Genomic DNA, 17,294 nt, shown 5'->3' with positions numbered 1-17,294 from the left:
ACATAGTTGAATCTGACACCGACAAAGATTATGCTCTTGACAAGAACAATGAACTGGGTACGGAACATAACTGGCGCAATAAAAATGACCCGAAAAAACCGAAAAGAGTGTACTTAGATGCGTGCCCTGAGTTGAAAGTGGCAAAATCGAATAAAAAACGGAAAACTGGCATCGAAGTCATTCAAAATGGAACTCTCTGTCCGTCAATCCAGATTAACAAACAAAGGGTGATAATAAGAAATACATGCGGCTTTGATACAATCATCCATATTCTTGCTGGTGCATCTAGCAACGAAAAATTTTACGATGCTATTCAAAAATCGAAATCGCAAATATTCGAATTCGTGAAACTTTTTTCAGAAAGGGGTTGCCATCCTGAAGTATATAAGCAACGTGCAAATATCTTGGGCCAAGTATCGTGCTTCGTTCATGATGGTAGCGCCCCTGGAGTTTCAACCATTGATGCGCTGTCAAACATCACTATTTTATGTGATCTCATTTTTCATGAAGAGCCTAGCCTAGAGGAACGGAGAGTGTGCGAAGTATGCAATACGGTTCTCACGAGGCAACTAGTAACCGTTTCATTGGACATCGAAACTATCATGAGTCACGGGTATGTAAAAATAAGTGATGCTGTGAAAGCTAACGAAATTTCCATTTCGAAAAAACCCTGTGTGAAATGTAAAAACTTTGTTGAAACGACATTCGAATATCGATCTCACGCTTTCATAGAGTGTATCGAAGATGCAGACGCAAGGTTTGAAATAAAAGATTTTCCCACATTGATTAGCTTAAGCGGATCTTCGTTCCAGCTTGCTGGGATTGCAGATTACCACGCTGGTCCCCAATCCCCTGGGCACTACACTGGCTGCGTTAAGTACGGTGATACGTGGTTCCGTATAGATGATATGGTTTCAAAGCCAAAACGCATTTCAGCGAATGAGGTTATCAACCCGGTATTCTGCATTTACGCTCGAGTTTAAATTCGAAAAGTGACTACTGTGTCAAAATTAATAATTTAATCGATTTCTAAGTTTTTAATAGTTTTTGAAGTTGACTATATTATAAAAATCAATATATTTGAAAGCTTTTTAGTTGTAAGGTTCATGTCCAAGGAAATTATAGTATTGTTCAATTGTCCACGTATCGCTTTCTGAAAAGTAATGAGAAAATTCTAAATGTGGCAAGTCAATCAAATGTGATGATTTAAAAAATTCTTTTAATCTCTAAGTTTTTTTTTATAGTTTACGAAGCTGACTCTGAATAATTAAATCTTTTTCAAAGCATCCATAATTATAAGGTTTACATTCAAATAAATTTTAGGCATCGTATTTCATTAAGTGTAAGAAATCAAGCAAACAAAAAAAAACAATGCGAAAAACTGCTGAATGCCGCTTGCAAATTTCATTATTTAAAAGTTCTCTTGAATCTCCAAGTTTTCAAAATAGTTTTATAAGTTGACCGTATAAAGTTCAATAGTTTTAAAAGTTTTTATAGTTGTAAGGCATCCACAGAAATTCCAGTTTAGTTCAATTGTCGTGCATTGTTTTTCGTAAAGTATGGGGAAACAAATAATAAGAAAAAAATCGAAATGTTTAACTGATTTTAATTTGAAAATTGAAAGTGTTTCCTAGATCTCCAAGATTTCCTATCGCTTTCAAAGTCAGATGTATCAAATTTAAATGTCGAAAGCTTTTTAGTTGAAAATTGAAAAAAAACTACAAAAATAACAAAATGTTTTGAACAAAATATGAGAAAAACAAGTTTCATTTCTGAATTGATAAAAAAAACAAAAAAAAAAATCAAAATCTACAAAAATAACAAAATATTGTATTGAACAAAATATGAGAAATAGAAGTTTCATTTCTGAATTGATAAAAAAAAAACTAAAAAAACAACAAAAAATAAATAAAAATAAAAATTAAAAAAATTGAAGAAAAAAGTTTCTTTTAATCTCTAAGGTTTTTTTTTATAGTTTACGAAGCTGACTTTGGAAAATTCAATATTTTTCAAAGCATCCATAATTATAAGGTTTACATTCAAATAAATTTTAGCGTATTTCATTAAGTGTAAGAAATCAAGCAAACAAAAAAAAAACAATGCGAGAAACTGCTGAATGCCGCTTGAAAATTTCATAATTTAAAAGTTCTCTTGAATCTCCAAGTTTTCAAAATAGTTTTATAAGTTGACCGTATAAAGTTCAATAGTTTTAAAAGTTTTTATAGTTGTAAGGCATCCACAGAAATTCCAGTTTAGTTCAATTGTCGTGCATTGTTTTTCGTAAAGTATGGGGAAACAAATAATAAGAAAAAAATCGAAATGTTTAACTGATTTTAATTTGAAAATTGAAAGTGTTTCCTAGATCTCCAAGATTTCAAAGTCAGTTGTATCAAATTTAAATGTCGAAAGCTTTTTAGTTGAAAATTGAAAAAAAAACTACAAAAATAACAAAATGTATTGAACAAAATATGAGAATAACAAGTTTCATTTCTGATTTGATTAAAAAAAACAACAACAAAAAAATCAAAATAAAAATTAAAAAAAAACGAATAAAAAAACAAAAAAAATTAAAAAAAGAAACAAAAAAAGACGAGGAGGATATTGACAACCTGCCCGTGGTCCTCCTTGCATGCGCGTAACAGTGAAATGAATATATAAGTTCGCGTAACCAATGTCAATCGATAAAAAGTGTTACTTTGTGTTTTTTATAAACATATCTAATCATTTTTTCCAGAACCAGTCTTCAAGAACGCTTTTTTTGGATGATTCTTTTTTTCGAACGCGATATTTTGGAGAATTATATAACAAAATATCTAGAACAACCTAGAACAACTGTCAGAATCGCGAAATCTTATAAGTCCGCACTTTTGCCAGCTCTAAAATTGTTTTTTTTTTACTTTTCTCGAAATGTTTTATTCTCAGCTGTATGTAATTCTGGAACAAAGTAGAACAAACCTAAAACAACCTATAAAATTTTTCTAACTTCAAAGTGTGGTGCCTATAGAACAACTCAGAACAACCGCCAGAATCGTGATATCTTAAAAGTGCGGTGCCAGATATTTTTTTTTTTTGAAATTAGTGAAAAATAAATTTTTTTCGGACGCGATATTTTGGAACAATATAGAACAAACCTAGAACAACCTGGAACAACCTTTAAAATTTTTCTAACTTCAAAGTGTGGTGCCAACTTCCCGGAGGTCAACTACTTTTTGGTTTTTTGCGAATTTTGTGGAAAATAAATTTTTTTCGGACGCCATATTTTGGAACAATGTAGAACAAACCTAGAACAACCTGGAACAACCTTTAAAATTTTTCTAACTTCAAAGTGCGGTGCCAACTTCTTTTTGGTTTTTTGCGAATTTTGTGGAAAATAAATTTTTTTCGGACGCGATATTTTGGAACAATGTAGAACAAACCTAGAACAACCTGGAACAACCTTTAAAATTTTTCTAACTTCAAAGTGCGGTGCCAACTTCATTTTGGTTTTTTGCGAATTTTGTGGAAAATAAATTTTTTTCGGACGCGATATTTTGGAACAATATAGAACAAACCTAGAACAACCTGGAACAACCTTTAAAATTTTTCTAACTTCAAAGTGCGGTGCCAACTTCTTTTTGGTTTTTTGCGAATTTTGTGGAAAATAAATTTTTTTCGGACGCGATATTTTGGAACTATATAGAACAAACCTAGAACAACCTGGAACAACCTTTAAAATTTTTCTAAGTTCAAAGTGCGGTGCCAACTTCTTTTTGGGTTTTTGCGAATTTTGTGGAAAATAAATTTTTTTCGGACGCGATATTTTGGAACAATGTAGAACAAACCTAGAACAACCTGGAACAACCTTTAAAATTTTTCTAACTTCAAAGTGCGGTGCCAACTTCCCGGGGGTGGTTTTTTACGAATTTTGTGGAAAATAATTTTTTTTCGGACGCGATATTTTGGAACAATATAGAACAAACCTAGAACAACCTGGAACAACCTTTAAAATTTTTCTAACTTCAAAGTGCGGTGCCAACTTCTTTTTGGTTTTTTACGAATTTTGTGGAAAATAAATTTTTTTCGGACGCGATATTTTGGAACAATATAGAACAAACCTAGAACAACCTGGAACAACCTTTAAAATTTTTCTAACTTCAAAGTGTGGTGCCAACTTCCCGGAGGTCAACTACTTTTTGGTTTTTTGCGAATTTTGTGGAAAATAAATTTTTTTCGGACGCCATATTTTGGAACAATGTAGAACAAACCTAGAACAACCTGGAACAACCTTTAAAATTTTTCTAACTTCAAAGTGCGGTGCCAACTTCTTTTTGGTTTTTTGCGAATTTTGTGGAAAATAAATTTTTTTCGGACGCGATATTTTGGAACAATATAGAACAAACCTAGAACAACCTGGAACAACCTTTAAATTTTTTCTAACTTCAAAGTGCGGTGCCAACTTCTTTTTGGTTTTTTACGAATTTTGTGGAAAATAAATTTTTTTCGGACGCGATATTTTGGAACAATATAGAACAAACCTAGAACAACCTGGAACAACCGCCAGAATCGCGATATCTAAAAAGTGCGGTGCCAGCTCAAAAATCGGGTTTTTCGACTTTTCTCGAAAAGTTTTAATCTCAGCTGTATGAAATTCTGGAACAATGTAGAACAAACCTAGAACAACCTGGAACAACCTTTAAAATTTTTCTAACTTCAAAGTGCGGTGCCAACTTCCCGGAGGCTTTAACTTCCGATTTTAAGTACACTTTTAGAAACTGACACTTGAAACACTACGAGCATTAAAAACTTTAAAAAGCATTATGGTTACTTGGGAGTTTCGTCTTTCTATTTAAGATGATTATTATATTATAGGTAAAGTTTGAATTAAATTATTCCGTTTGAAGTAGGTCAAAATCGAGTCTCAAGGAATCGGTTACATACAAAATATAGAATACTGAAGCAAATAAAAGCGTGTTTATTTCCCCCTTTCAGGTATGGTCCCTCCTAGACCTTACCGGGTACTGCCTACTGGTAACCCTTGCCCCCAAGTTTAATATCTCTTACGCCTCAAATCCAGGTAAATAAAGCTTGAAAATCGCATTCTTATGCAATAAAAGTTATATTTCTATACATATAAAGATAAAGGTACCTAATAAAGTAATTTTTTAAACAAAAATAATAAACTTAAATTAAAATCGTTACCATTACATAATAATATATAAATGAACGGGTAAGAATCTGCCTTCCTCCCTGGGGGACAAGTGCAAATATTGTAAACATATTGTAGAAGTAGTCAATAAGCGAAACAACGGCGTGTGATTGTGTGATATTAGGTAGGTTGGTAGTCGTTATAAATACATATCTATTAAGTATATGAGAAGGTCTTTTTTTTAAGAAAATCCATAAAGTACAAACCAATAACAAAAAAAAATACAATTTAGTTAATTTTCAAATAATTTTATTATACATAGTTTAACTACTATAATAATATGCATTACTGTATATTTTATACGAAACATAAATAGGTAAATATAATGGTGAACATTAGTATTACAAAAATTGGACCGAAATATAGATTTGTGTGTAATAAAGCTTTAAGATACAAATGACAACGCATTCGGAAAAAATAAAAGTATTTACACGAAGATGGTGTACATTTAAAACAAATTTGCATTTATAATATTCTTAATATATTATACAACTCATGTTCACACTCCATAACTCTATATACTATTTTTATATACTTAAGCTAACGATCGCTAGCAAGGATAGCATAAAATGTTGCCAGCTCAAAAATTTTAAAACTTTTTCAGATGACAAATATTATCTATCTACATAAGAATAACAATCTTGTGTAAAACACATCACATAGTCTTCTTTCCTTAGTCCGTTCCATTTATACAACACCTATGTTATTTCATAATATACAACATTCACAAATAGCGAAATCTAATTTATTTTTTTAAGATTTTAAATTTATATTTTCATAAAGCGTTTATATAAAAAAGGAATGCAATGCAAGCGGTTCTACCTCGATCTCATTTTAAGACCATAAATTAATCATTATGAATATTATAAAATTAATGTTGTACCGTCGAATTGTCAATTTTCAAATAAATGCTTTATGCTAAGCTTCGTACTATAAGGCTACAAATTATTCGTGATGATAATTAATATTCATCAAAGAAATATTTAGTTATTTCACAGAATTACTAGATCCATTGTACTAATTATAATAAAAATACTCTTAAACGTTAATATTAAAATATCCGTCTACATTGGCGTAGCTTTAGCTGAAAGATTAATCTCGTTATTTAAAAATTTTGAGGTAGATTTTATCGAACCGAATTCACTATCTATCAAAAGGATAAAAATTATTATATTTTGGCGAATATTACCTATGGCCAAATATAGAGCGACAGTTACACGAAAAAGTATATGGGTAAGCGCACGAAACTCGATCCAATAAAAAGCAGAAAAGACATTTTGAATCGTTGCAGCTTTTAGTCGTTAATTTAAATAGTGCTCGTTAGCAAGTATTTATTATTTAAAATATAGCCTCTTTTATGAATAGCAGAGCAGAATTCAAAAATCCGAATATCGAAAATCAATATATAACGAAAGATCGAACCGAATCCGACACGAGTTAATAATTTAGGTCCGCGGCGACATCGCGTACAACGATAGAACCTAACATAAATACGATCGTAAGACGAACAAAATATGAGATTACCTATATCGATCGAATGATTACATGGAATACGTCTATGTACAGACACAGGAGAATAAATATGTGGTGGCGGGGGCGGTGACTAGACGGGGGTGGAGTGCGCGTCGAGGCGCACGCGCAGGCCCTCGCGCTCGCGCTGCACGTCGGCGAGCTCGGCGCACAGCGCGCGGCACACGCGGTGCAGCACGGCGTTCTGCTCCTGCAGCGCCTTCACGTCGGGGTCCGCCTCGCCCGCCGCCTCGCGCGACGGCTTGCGGTACACCTCGAACGCGCCGTGCATCTTGGGCGCGTCCTCGCGGTTGTACCCGAACCCCTCGCCCTCGTACTCGCGCGGCGCGAACGCGTCTGGAGGGAACGCCGGCTCGCCCTCGCTCTTCTGGTTCACTAGACGGCGAGACGGTGGTGATGTGGCAGAAGGCGACATTCTGGGCGGCGGTTGTGGCGGTGGCGCGGCTCCTTTGAACCTGTTCAAGTCCAAGGAGCTCGAACGGGTGTGATTCCGTATCGGTCGCGGAGGAGGTGGCGGCGGTGGATCCTTTTTAGGCGCATATTGTAGAGACTGCGGCCCGTCATCGGCGTGCACGGACGATTCCCGCGCGGGCGGCGGCGGGAGAACTCCAGCGCTCTTCACGGGCTTTTTAGGTTGCGGACGCTGGATGGATTTAATTTCTGAATTTCCATTCGACGATTGCTCGTTCTGGGAATTGACTCGTTTCGGACTTGTGAGTTCGAAAGCGTGGGATATATCATCGCGGCGCGGAGACGTGCTCGAACGCAAGTCACCTTCGTGGGGCAGAGTGTTCGCTTCAGGCGTTACCCTCAAAGCGACCGGGTGGAAAATTTTAGGATCTTTTTCTAGAGCGGATTTGTGAAAGTCGAAATTCACTGGTTTCGGGCCCGGACTGGAAACGCTGAAGGTTGGCGAGTCGACGAATTTGGTCCACTCCTTGTTATTAGCTTGCGGCTCCGGTTTCGGTGGCGAGAGAGAAGGCGGCCTCTCTTCCATCTTCTTCACTGACTTGCTCTCGTAGGGATCATTGCTTTCTGGTTTTGGTGCGAAATTGAAATCAGCGGAAGTGCCGGAATTGAACATATCTGCGCCTAAGTCGACGAGGTCCGTTGTTATTGCTTGCTGGGAGAAATGCGAGTCCACCTTGGGTACTAAACAAGCTGGCAACACATCTGGCACTGGTATATCGTTTCGTCGCAATACTATGAGATGCATTGCTATGCTAAATTCCTCCAAGGTTAACATTCCATCTTTGGTAATGTCGGCTAATTGCCAAATTTTACGCAAATCTGGAACCGGTAGACGTGATTTCTCGAAGAACATTCTGTAAAATAAAAAATACCTTATATTCAATAACATGCTGCATAGTAACTTAAAGATTTGATAAGAACGTGATATTAACAATATTTAAATGTTTCAGAAGATAAATATTCCAATTGATAAATGAAAATAAGTTGATCACCACCACAATATATTTTTTTCTTTCCTGATAAAAATTTTACCATCTCTTTCCACAAGAACACAATATAATATTATAATTTATTATAAACACCCAACACATAATACCCACCTAGCAGTAGGACCACAAAGCAGACCCCGTTCAGGCCGCAGTTGTGCAAACTGGCTCGCATAGTGCCGCGCCTGCGCGTCGCTGATCGCGAACACGTCACCGTCCGGCTCGGCCTCCTCGTCCGACGAGTGCCGGTCCGATGACTCTTCTTCAGTGCCTCAACGAGAATTGCTCACATCAAGCATTGTTACATCACAACATAATATAAAATGACATGAAGAATAGCAGTTAAAATTAATAGAATCAACATCATCTACTACCTTTTATGACCTGCCTCACTTAATATTTTTCCTTTTTTATTTTAAAATCTCTAAAACACACGTTTTCCATATTATCAAGAATTATAAGAATGATACATGTATGTAAACTGACTTCTATTAACATTTTGGTCAACATTAACGTAAAAAGAATTAACGTAAAAGTTATGAATGAACTTTGATAAAGTCCAATAACTTACAATAAAATTAAGAAAGCTTTTTACACTTTTCTAATAATGCATACATTATTGGGAAAAAATTATCATGTTTTGTAGAGATAGCAATCAAATCACTCTATTTGCATAATATGATAGAATAAAATGTATAATTAATTTAAAGAACACTTTATTATAATGTTGTGTATATAATTAATAGATATATAATAGTAAAACAATTTATATAATAGCCATTGTGATTATCTAATGAATGGATCAATTTCTGATTGTTTATATCCATTAATATGCAAAGTGATACTAATTAATTGAATCGTAAGTAGATGCATATCCAAGGGCGCATTGTCACTATTTGTTCATTGTTTTAGTTCTATTATTCTGTTGTTAATTAATAACTCTAGAGGAAATATAAAATAAGAAATCGATTTTGTATAGAATTTTATTTTTGGCTAAATAAACACAAAAAAATGTAATAATTCTACCATCGTTTTTGGGAATGCCAGTTAAAAGTCAATTTAAACATGTGATCTTAGATTTGTAGCTCATGTACCATATACATTAGAATTTGAAACAAAATTAATGAGTCATAATTGGACTAATTTGGCATGACATGAGATCATCTTTGCTAAATTACTCCAACTCTATTGTTTTTATTATGGACATTAAATAATCTGAAGTTATAAAAGCAAATATATTATAAACATATTGATCCTAACTTTTTTAATAGTCTTTGTGTATCAAGACAAGAATTACTACAAAAAATAAACTTTATAAAAATTTATGGATGTACTGTATATATTATTTATTACTTTTTCTTAAAAAAATAACTGATTAGATCTGTACGAAATTTGGTACAGAATGTGAAAAAGCAGTCTGAATTAGATGTAGGCAACTTTAACTACGCGAATGACGCCTCGGGAGTGCAAATTAATTATAAACATAAGTTTACCTAAAAGTCTGGTATGTTCCTCAGCAGTGTTGGTGGGCCAGACACCTCGACCAGTTGCACTATGCTCCCACACTGGGTGTACTCTCTCAGCCACACTGTTGGTTGGCGTAGGACTTTCACTCGCAGTACTCCATGGTGATCCATTTTTCGCTCGCCTCTGAAAATTTATGTATTGCAACATTAATTAAATGCAAATAAATAGAAGTGCTTAACTGACCAAATTCTTAGCAAAATTTTGCCATTTCAGTAAGATCAAATACTTCCAATAATAAGTAAAAATAAACAACTAGCTAAAGAAAACTACAAACAATCAAATCTTTCACCTTATTAATAATGGTGTTGAGGAGTAGACAAAAGATCCGATAAAACAAAAATTATAGAAATTAATTGTGTAATTGGATGTAGAAACAACTAATCATTTTAATAGTGATGAAATTTCACCTACATATGACATTATTTATTTAATATTATGTATTTGATGAGCTTATTTTCTTAGGTTTATAACTTATATGTCTTAATTTCTCATTTATCATTGTTGCTTATTATGTACATATTTTAAGAGTAAGTTAGTTAGAAATCCAAAATATATTATAAGCAAATAATCCTACTAATATTATAAATGCGAAAGTTTGTATGGATGTATGGATGTTTGTTACTCTTTCACGTAAAAACTACTGAACCGATTACAATGAAATTTAGCACACATATAGAGGGTAACTTGGATTAACACATAAGATAGTTTTTATCCCGAAAATCCCACGGGAACGGGAACTATGCGGGTTTTCCTTTGCAAACGCGGGCGAAGCCGCGGGCGGAAATCTAGTCTTATTAATATTTTCAATTATTGAATATGTAAATTGATGCTAGCGATTATGGATACTATCAAAAAATATTAAAAACTATTATCGGTGAAGCAAGTAATAATTAACCTCAATGATAACATTTCTTTAAATTATTTTATTCAGGTATTAAAGGCCTGTTGTACAGTTACAGTTATCAAGACCAATGCAAACATAAAGGTATAGATAAGGTTTATAAATAGGTATACAAGACTTTGAGTATTTAAATATATATTATCAAATACTTAAACTTTCAAGATTTCAAAACTAATTACTTTGAACATGATTACATTCAAAATAGAACAATTTTCATTTGTTTTAAGTTTATTTTTGATGCATTAAAATTTCTGAGATTTACAGTATTTTAAAACTAACCAGAATTTATAATCAATTTTATCTTAATTGAATCATTCTTTATCAAATTTCGATATTTTCTACATAAATATTAAATAAACATTACAATGTCATAATATAAATAAATTACGGGTAAAAAATATCACTTGATGTTGTTAGCTGTTTAGACAAAATACAGTTTACTAATTTGATTGAAGACACAGATAGATTATGTCCAGCTGAGATAACATAACTAAATTATCATAAAAGATATTATGCCTAATGCTGTTCAGGTACTAAAACACCCAAAGTATATCTGGTTAATAAACCTCGTAAGTTATAAAATGTTTACGATAATAAATGAGTTCAATGTAAACACTTTTGATTTAACTGATGTTAAGCCAATACCTACTATATACAAACTATACTTCTTTATAAAATTAATATTAAGATACTTACCCCACAAGAACCACTCCTTTGAGACATTGTTTCTGATTCAATTTCAGAGTCAGTACTTAGTGCTTCCGTAGCATCATGTGATAAAGTTTGAGGAACATCACTGTCTGACAAATTTGACGACACTCTAATTGGTTCATATGCACCTAAACTCCTTTCAACAAAATTCCTTTCCCTTTTCGAAATGTGCTGCTCTTTAGGAGAGTTAGACAGCTGTATTAGGTCTGCATTGGCGTCCGAGTTAAGGGCCCATGTGAACCGTGGTAAAGGAAGGTCTAGAGGTGTTGACAACAGTTCAGGTTTCAATGCCATATTAGTTTGATGAGCTGCTATAAGTTTTAGGGCCGAATAAAATTGCTTTCTATTCATATGATTTAAAGATGAACTACTATTAGGCGACACACTTATATCCATGATCTGAAAATTATTTAGAACATATTTTATTAGGTCTCACTTTATAAACATTGTTAACTATTCCTCGACCAGGTTCTACATACCTGTCTTAGTATATCATTAGGTATATTCGATGATCTAAAAAGTTCTGTAGCTTTAAGAATCGGTATTTTCCCGTTGGATTCCTCATCGCAACATAAAAACAAATCACCGAAATATCTCATCTCGGTTTCTGTCAAATTGAGATCCTCCATTATAAAGTATTCACAACTATTTAATCTTATTCACTTATACAGTTAGTTGCCTTTAAACCACAAAATACAAAAACTCATTATCTGTTGATATAAACCATATTCACTAATAAATAAATGGGTTGAAAATTTCAACTTCACAAATTTACACGAAGCAAACGAATATGTCATTGACAGCTGCCCGATGTTCCCGGGGCCATTATTATAAAATACAGATTAAATATATCAAGGAAAGTCGAAACAGATAAAAAATAACATAACAATTTGCATAAAAAGTTGCTGAAAAACGGTAATTTCTAAATAATAAACCTATTATGTTAAAGAAACGACGTGTGGCACTCGGGGACTGCCACGCTAAAGCTATTGCATATTTGCAAGTTTGCATGCTATGCCTTCAAATCTAAGCCTTCAAGCCACACCTCCGCCCTGTGCCTCCGCCCGTCGGAGTAGGGAGCGTGAGGTTTTTTCGTTAGGGAATTTCTCGATTCGGTCCCCGCGCTCAAGGCCCGCGATAGAAGCTATGCAATAGCATAATAAAGAAATAATTTTTAAGAAAAGTTGCCAATTTGATGTTTAAAACACTTTTGCGATATTAAGTAACATGAAAATTGGTATGGGACTCTCCGGCCCAGATTCTATGATACCTGTGTATGATACAATAATACTGTAAACGAATAGGGCTTGAATAGGGAATTAAATATTATAAATCATTTAAACCACAATTGATTTAAACAAATTAACTAATAGACTACAAGCCCGCATAGGAAAAAAATATGGGTCAATTGAACCACCAGGGGACATATCTAGAACGATAGAAGAGCATAAAATAATAAGATTCATCACTATGCCGTCACTTGTAAGCTGTCCAACTGAGTGCAGATGAGAATTCAAAAGTACAGGTAGACTCGGTAAATTTTGGTCATATATTTTTGTACGGCATTCTTAACCATCGATAGATCCATTAAAAATAATAAGAAACCGCTCAGTGCCGTACAAAAATGGTGGTCCACAAAGTCGGAATTTTTATTTAATTTCCGAGAGTTACCGGGGGTAAATTTGGTCATTTGATCATGTACGGCATCTGTGTCATACTATTTCAATACTGCTTTTAATCCATTATTCCGCAACGCCGTACAAAAATCATGGGGACAAGGGGAAAAAATCGAGAGTTGCAATCCCCTCTCTTTCCCCACTCCAGGGGGTCATTTGACTAAGTACGGCTTCGGTTCCAAAACATTATCTAGCACTCAAAAGTACTATTAAAAGCAATGCCGTCAAAAAATAATTGTTCTTTTAAATGTATACCAATAATCATCTTAATTTCATCGAATTCTTGATATAAAGAGCTGTAAGGTCATTTGACCCTGTACGGGAACTTTTTTTTTTAACATGATATTGTAAAATTCATTTGTTGTATAGTATTGCCGTTCAAAAGAAACCGTTCTAAAAAAAGTTATAGAGAGATGCAAAAACAGAAATTTTGTAAAAGTTTAAACATCGTAGATTAATGAAATATAATAGTTTTCTACACTTTATTCGTTGTTTTAAATAGTATTAACATAGATAAATTAGGAAAAAACGATGCCGTACATTTTTGTGCAGACCACATCTTTTAGGCTGATGAAAGCGACGAAAGCTACAATTTTAAGGGTGCTTTATGGCCATTTGATACAGTACGGCATTAACATATTTTTACCCAGCTACGGCAAAGCAAAAGGAGGGTTATGATTTTGACAGGTCATGTATGTATGTTCATCTATTCCCTCGTAACTTCTAAACTACTTATCAGAATTCGACAAATGACATATCATTAGAAGCGTCTGAATTGTTCACTGGATAACCAGCGACCAGCTAGCTAAAGGCTATATGGGGTTTCACAAAATCTAATGTGGCGCCCTCTAGCGGACAAAACCTCCAGAGTAAAAAATAAAGTTAAGATAAATATGCCGTGTTTGGTATCATTTGCAAGCGCTTTACTTGTACATTTTGAATATGTATATATTACTAGCATTTGCTTGTGACTTTACCTGTATTCATGGGCTGATTGCATATAATTCACATCTTTGCGTTCATAGCTTCTTTATTAGTTCATCAATTTAACGGAGTCCATTCCACCTGACTCCGACTTTCCAAGGTGATAATTAACCACCTCGAGCTTCTTAATATTAATTTATATTTATATTTTATTATCAAAATATAAAGCAAACATTTCGTTATATGGATTTTTTCTTTTTCAGATTTTTCCCCTTTGAACCAACGAAAATGTACGGCACATGAAAAAATATTATCTATGCATAAAATACTTTAAAAATAAATTTATTTCGTGTTGTGTCAAATGACCCCCTGGAGTGGTGAAAGAGAGGGGATTGCAACTCTCGATTTTTTCCCCTTGTCCCCATGATTTTTGTACGGCGTTGCGGAATAATGGATTAAAAGCAGTATAGAAATAGTATGACACAGATGCCGTACATGGTCAAATGACCAAATTTACCCCCGGTAACTCTCGGAAATTAAATAAAAATTCCGACTTTGTGGACCACCATTTTTGTACGGCACTGAGCGGTTTCTTATTATTTTTAATGGATCTATCGATGGTTAAGAATGCCGTACAAATATATATGACCAAAATTTACCGAGTCTACCTGTACTTTTGAATTCTCATCTGCACTCAGTTGGACAGCTTACAAGTGACGGCATAGTGATGAATCTTATTATTTTATGCTCTTCTATCGTTCTAGATATGTCCCCTGGTGGTTCAATTGACCCATATTTTTTTCCTATGCGGGCTTGTAGTCTGTAAGTTCTCTTTTGTGTTCTAAATCAGAACGGGAGAACCGTGGCCGTGTTACCCCGAATTTAACGGCAGCAAAACCATGTGCAAAAGCACAGGCAAAAGCTACTTCTATAAATTTCTAAAGAAGCAGTTAATAATAAATCAATACTTGTTTGTACATATTAAGTTTTGATATTGAACTAAGGTATTGTACCACATGTGTAAATCGACATCTAATTTATAGGCTTTTGTAACTCTAAACTAACTCTCCGCTAACTGTTAACTCGCGTTGTTCAAACTCAAAAATTTATTTATACCTACAATCAAAAAATTGAATCAGATCGGCGTGGCTACGCTACGAGATGCTAGTCTATTTTTAACTTTCTTTGTCTTTAAAATGGTAACTGGGAACTTTATATAATATATCCAAGATTAATGTAAATCTAACAAACGAAAAATTATCAAAATTCGTTCAGCCGTTCTCGAGTTTTAATAGTTTACTTCGTATAATACGAATATGTAAGTCAAACAATAGATATGCTATTGTACATCTTCTCATATTTAAAAAGATAACTTGTAAATATTGTGAAATTATTATTATAAAAAGTCATTATATTGAAACAGACTTTGTAAGGTATGTAGGTACTTATTTATTTTAAGCATTCAACAAATTAAATAAAACAACTTTATTTTGCACTTAATCTGAATTTATTTTTGATTAATCAGTGCAAATACTTTAACACGGAAAATATTTTAATAGCGAAATTATAAATTACACATACACACTACTGTCAAAGTAGCAGAATAATAATAATTTAGAATAATACACATCTATACTTAAACTTAAAAATATAATCTCGACAGTACAATCATATCTCAATCTATAACAACTATTTAATCCCTGGTTTGGATGTACTTGATGAGGTCAATGACACGGCTGGAGTAGCCATATTCATTGTCATACCAGCTGATAAGTTTGACGAAGTTGTCATTTAGAGAGATACCAGCAGCAGCATCAAAGATTGAGGAATGAGAGTCACCAACAAAGTCGGTAGATACGACTTGATCTTCAGTGTATCCCAAGATGCCCTTCATGGGACCTTCAGCTGCTTCCTTCACCTTTTGTTTGATAGCATCGTAGCTGGCAGGTTTGCCAAGGCGGACAGTGAGGTCTACAACAGACACATTGGGAACTGGTACACGGAAAGCCATACCAGTAAGCTTTCCGTTAAGAGCAGGAATTACTTTTCCTACAGCTTTGGCAGCACCAGTGGCTGCTGGAATGATGTTTTGTTGGGCACCACGGCCATCGCGCCACAACTTGCCAGATGGTCCATCAACAGTCTTCTGGGTAGCAGTGGTAGCGTGCACAGTGGTCATGAGACCTTCAACAATTTCAAAGTTGTCGTGGATGACCTTGGCAAGGGGAGCAAGGCAGTTAGTTGTGCAGGAAGCGTTTGAAATAACCTTGAAAGAGGGGTCATAGGTTTCATGGTTGACACCAACAACGAACATAGGGGCGTCAGCACTGGGGGCAGAGATGATGACCTTCTTGGCACCACCCTCCAAGTGGGCAGATGCTTTGTCGGTGGTTGTGAAGACACCAGTTGATTCAACTACATATTCAGCTCCAGCCTTGCCCCATGGAATAGCCTTGGGGTCCCTTTCGGAGAAGACAGCAATCTTGTTACCGTTGACAACAAGGCAGCCATCAGCAGCCTCAACGGTGCCCTTGAAGCGACCGTGAGTGGAGTCATACTTGAAGAGGTAGACCATGTAGTCCAGACCAATGAATGGGTCGTTGATGGCGACAACTTTCGCTCCCTTCTCAACTGAGGCACGGAGCACCAGGCGGCCGATACGGCCGAATCCGTTGATTCCGATTTTCGACATGGTTTCTGTAAAAAAAAGATATGTGCTACATAACAAAAGCTAAATCAATTCTAAGGTGACACTTATTTCAATACTTCAGATATTAGATAAACCTGAATATTGAAATCAATATTATTATTGATCAATTTTAATTCACAATTGCCGGCCTGTATAAAAAGTATTCATGTAATTTTAAAACATCTTAATTGATTTCTTCAATGTAGGTATACCTATTATAGGTTGTTCCCGATCGACTATACCGGCACACAGAGGTCATGTTAAGGTCACATTGAAATTAAATGAAAAAAGCGAAATACAACACTTTAATATATTGATATAACTTTATTTTGGCACTTGTAATTAATTACAATCATCCTGTAAAATAAATTTGTAATTGTAATTTGTAATTAAAGGCGTTTCTGGTTTATACTACCTACGTGTAAAGATGACGCAAAAACAGTTAAACAATATTTATTAAAAATATATTTATACTTATTGAGAGAGAGAAGGAGGAAAAAGGATTTAGAGCTATAATTAACAATGTTTATGTACTTACTGGATTATTGCGAGAAAAAATCAGATAAATCACGAGCCGCACGTACTCGACAAAATGGTGTGATGAAATGTCAGCTGAAGGACGGGCAATCGCTCTTTTTGAGACCGGTAGAATACAGATAAAATATGTACTTTTCTAGATGACACAGTTTAGATT

The 17,294-nt window shown here is 34.4% G+C and overlaps 2 protein-coding genes and 1 long non-coding RNA gene across 4 annotated transcripts; all 3 read right to left on the bottom strand.

The window, feature by feature from the left end:
- Window positions 1-4,453: 4,453 nt before the first annotated feature.
- LOC123698046 lies at window positions 4,454-4,715 on the bottom strand. Its single transcript, XR_006752344.1, has 2 exons — window positions 4,661-4,715; window positions 4,454-4,524 (listed from the first exon to the last, which is right to left on the bottom strand). It is a non-coding gene; the product is annotated as an uncharacterized LOC123698046 (long non-coding RNA).
- A 702-nt stretch (window positions 4,716-5,417) lies between these two features.
- On the bottom strand, window positions 5,418-12,132 carry LOC123697944 (ralBP1-associated Eps domain-containing protein 1). Of its 2 annotated transcripts, none has more exons than XM_045644522.1 (5): window positions 11,791-12,132; window positions 11,297-11,710; window positions 9,666-9,822; window positions 8,287-8,443; window positions 5,418-8,040 (listed from the first exon to the last, which is right to left on the bottom strand). In XM_045644522.1, the coding sequence occupies exons 1-5, from the start codon at window positions 11,938-11,940 to the stop codon at window positions 6,789-6,791; spliced, it is 2,130 nt and encodes a 709-aa protein (XP_045500478.1). In that variant the 5' UTR covers window positions 11,941-12,132; the 3' UTR covers window positions 5,418-6,788. The 2 variants fall into 2 exon arrangements, with proteins under 2 accessions (XP_045500478.1, XP_045500479.1); XM_045644523.1 differs by having other exon boundaries at window positions 8,287-8,434.
- A 3,427-nt stretch (window positions 12,133-15,559) lies between these two features.
- On the bottom strand, window positions 15,560-17,293 carry LOC123697792 (glyceraldehyde-3-phosphate dehydrogenase 2-like). Its single transcript, XM_045644341.1, has 2 exons — window positions 17,139-17,293; window positions 15,560-16,608 (listed from the first exon to the last, which is right to left on the bottom strand). Exon 2 carries the CDS (start codon window positions 16,601-16,603, stop codon window positions 15,605-15,607), a length of 999 nt encoding a protein of 332 aa, XP_045500297.1. The 5' UTR covers window positions 16,604-16,608; window positions 17,139-17,293; the 3' UTR covers window positions 15,560-15,604.
- Window position 17,294: the final 1 nt, after the last annotated feature.

This window comes from Colias croceus, chromosome 15 (genome assembly GCF_905220415.1).
Source record: "Colias croceus chromosome 15, ilColCroc2.1".
Taxonomy (NCBI): Eukaryota; Metazoa; Arthropoda; class Insecta; order Lepidoptera; family Pieridae; genus Colias; species Colias croceus.
This window is presented reverse-complemented; position numbering and strand designations above follow the sequence as displayed.

Excerpts from the sequence above, each read along its gene's own strand:
- LOC123697944 (XM_045644522.1), bottom strand. The coding sequence starts at position 11,940 with ATGGAGGATCTCAATTTGACAGAAACCGAGATGAGATATTTCGGTGAT. Across the intron at positions 11,711-11,790 it reads CTAATGATATACTAAGACAG|ATCATGGATATAAGTGTGTC; the intron begins GTATGTAGAACC and ends AATAATTTTCAG. Across the intron at positions 8,444-9,665 it reads GGAACATACCAGACTTTTAG|GCACTGAAGAAGAGTCATCG; the intron begins GTAAACTTATGT and ends ATTCTCGTTGAG.
- LOC123697792 (XM_045644341.1), bottom strand. The coding sequence starts at position 16,603 with ATGTCGAAAATCGGAATCAACGGATTCGGCCGTATCGGCCGCCTGGTG.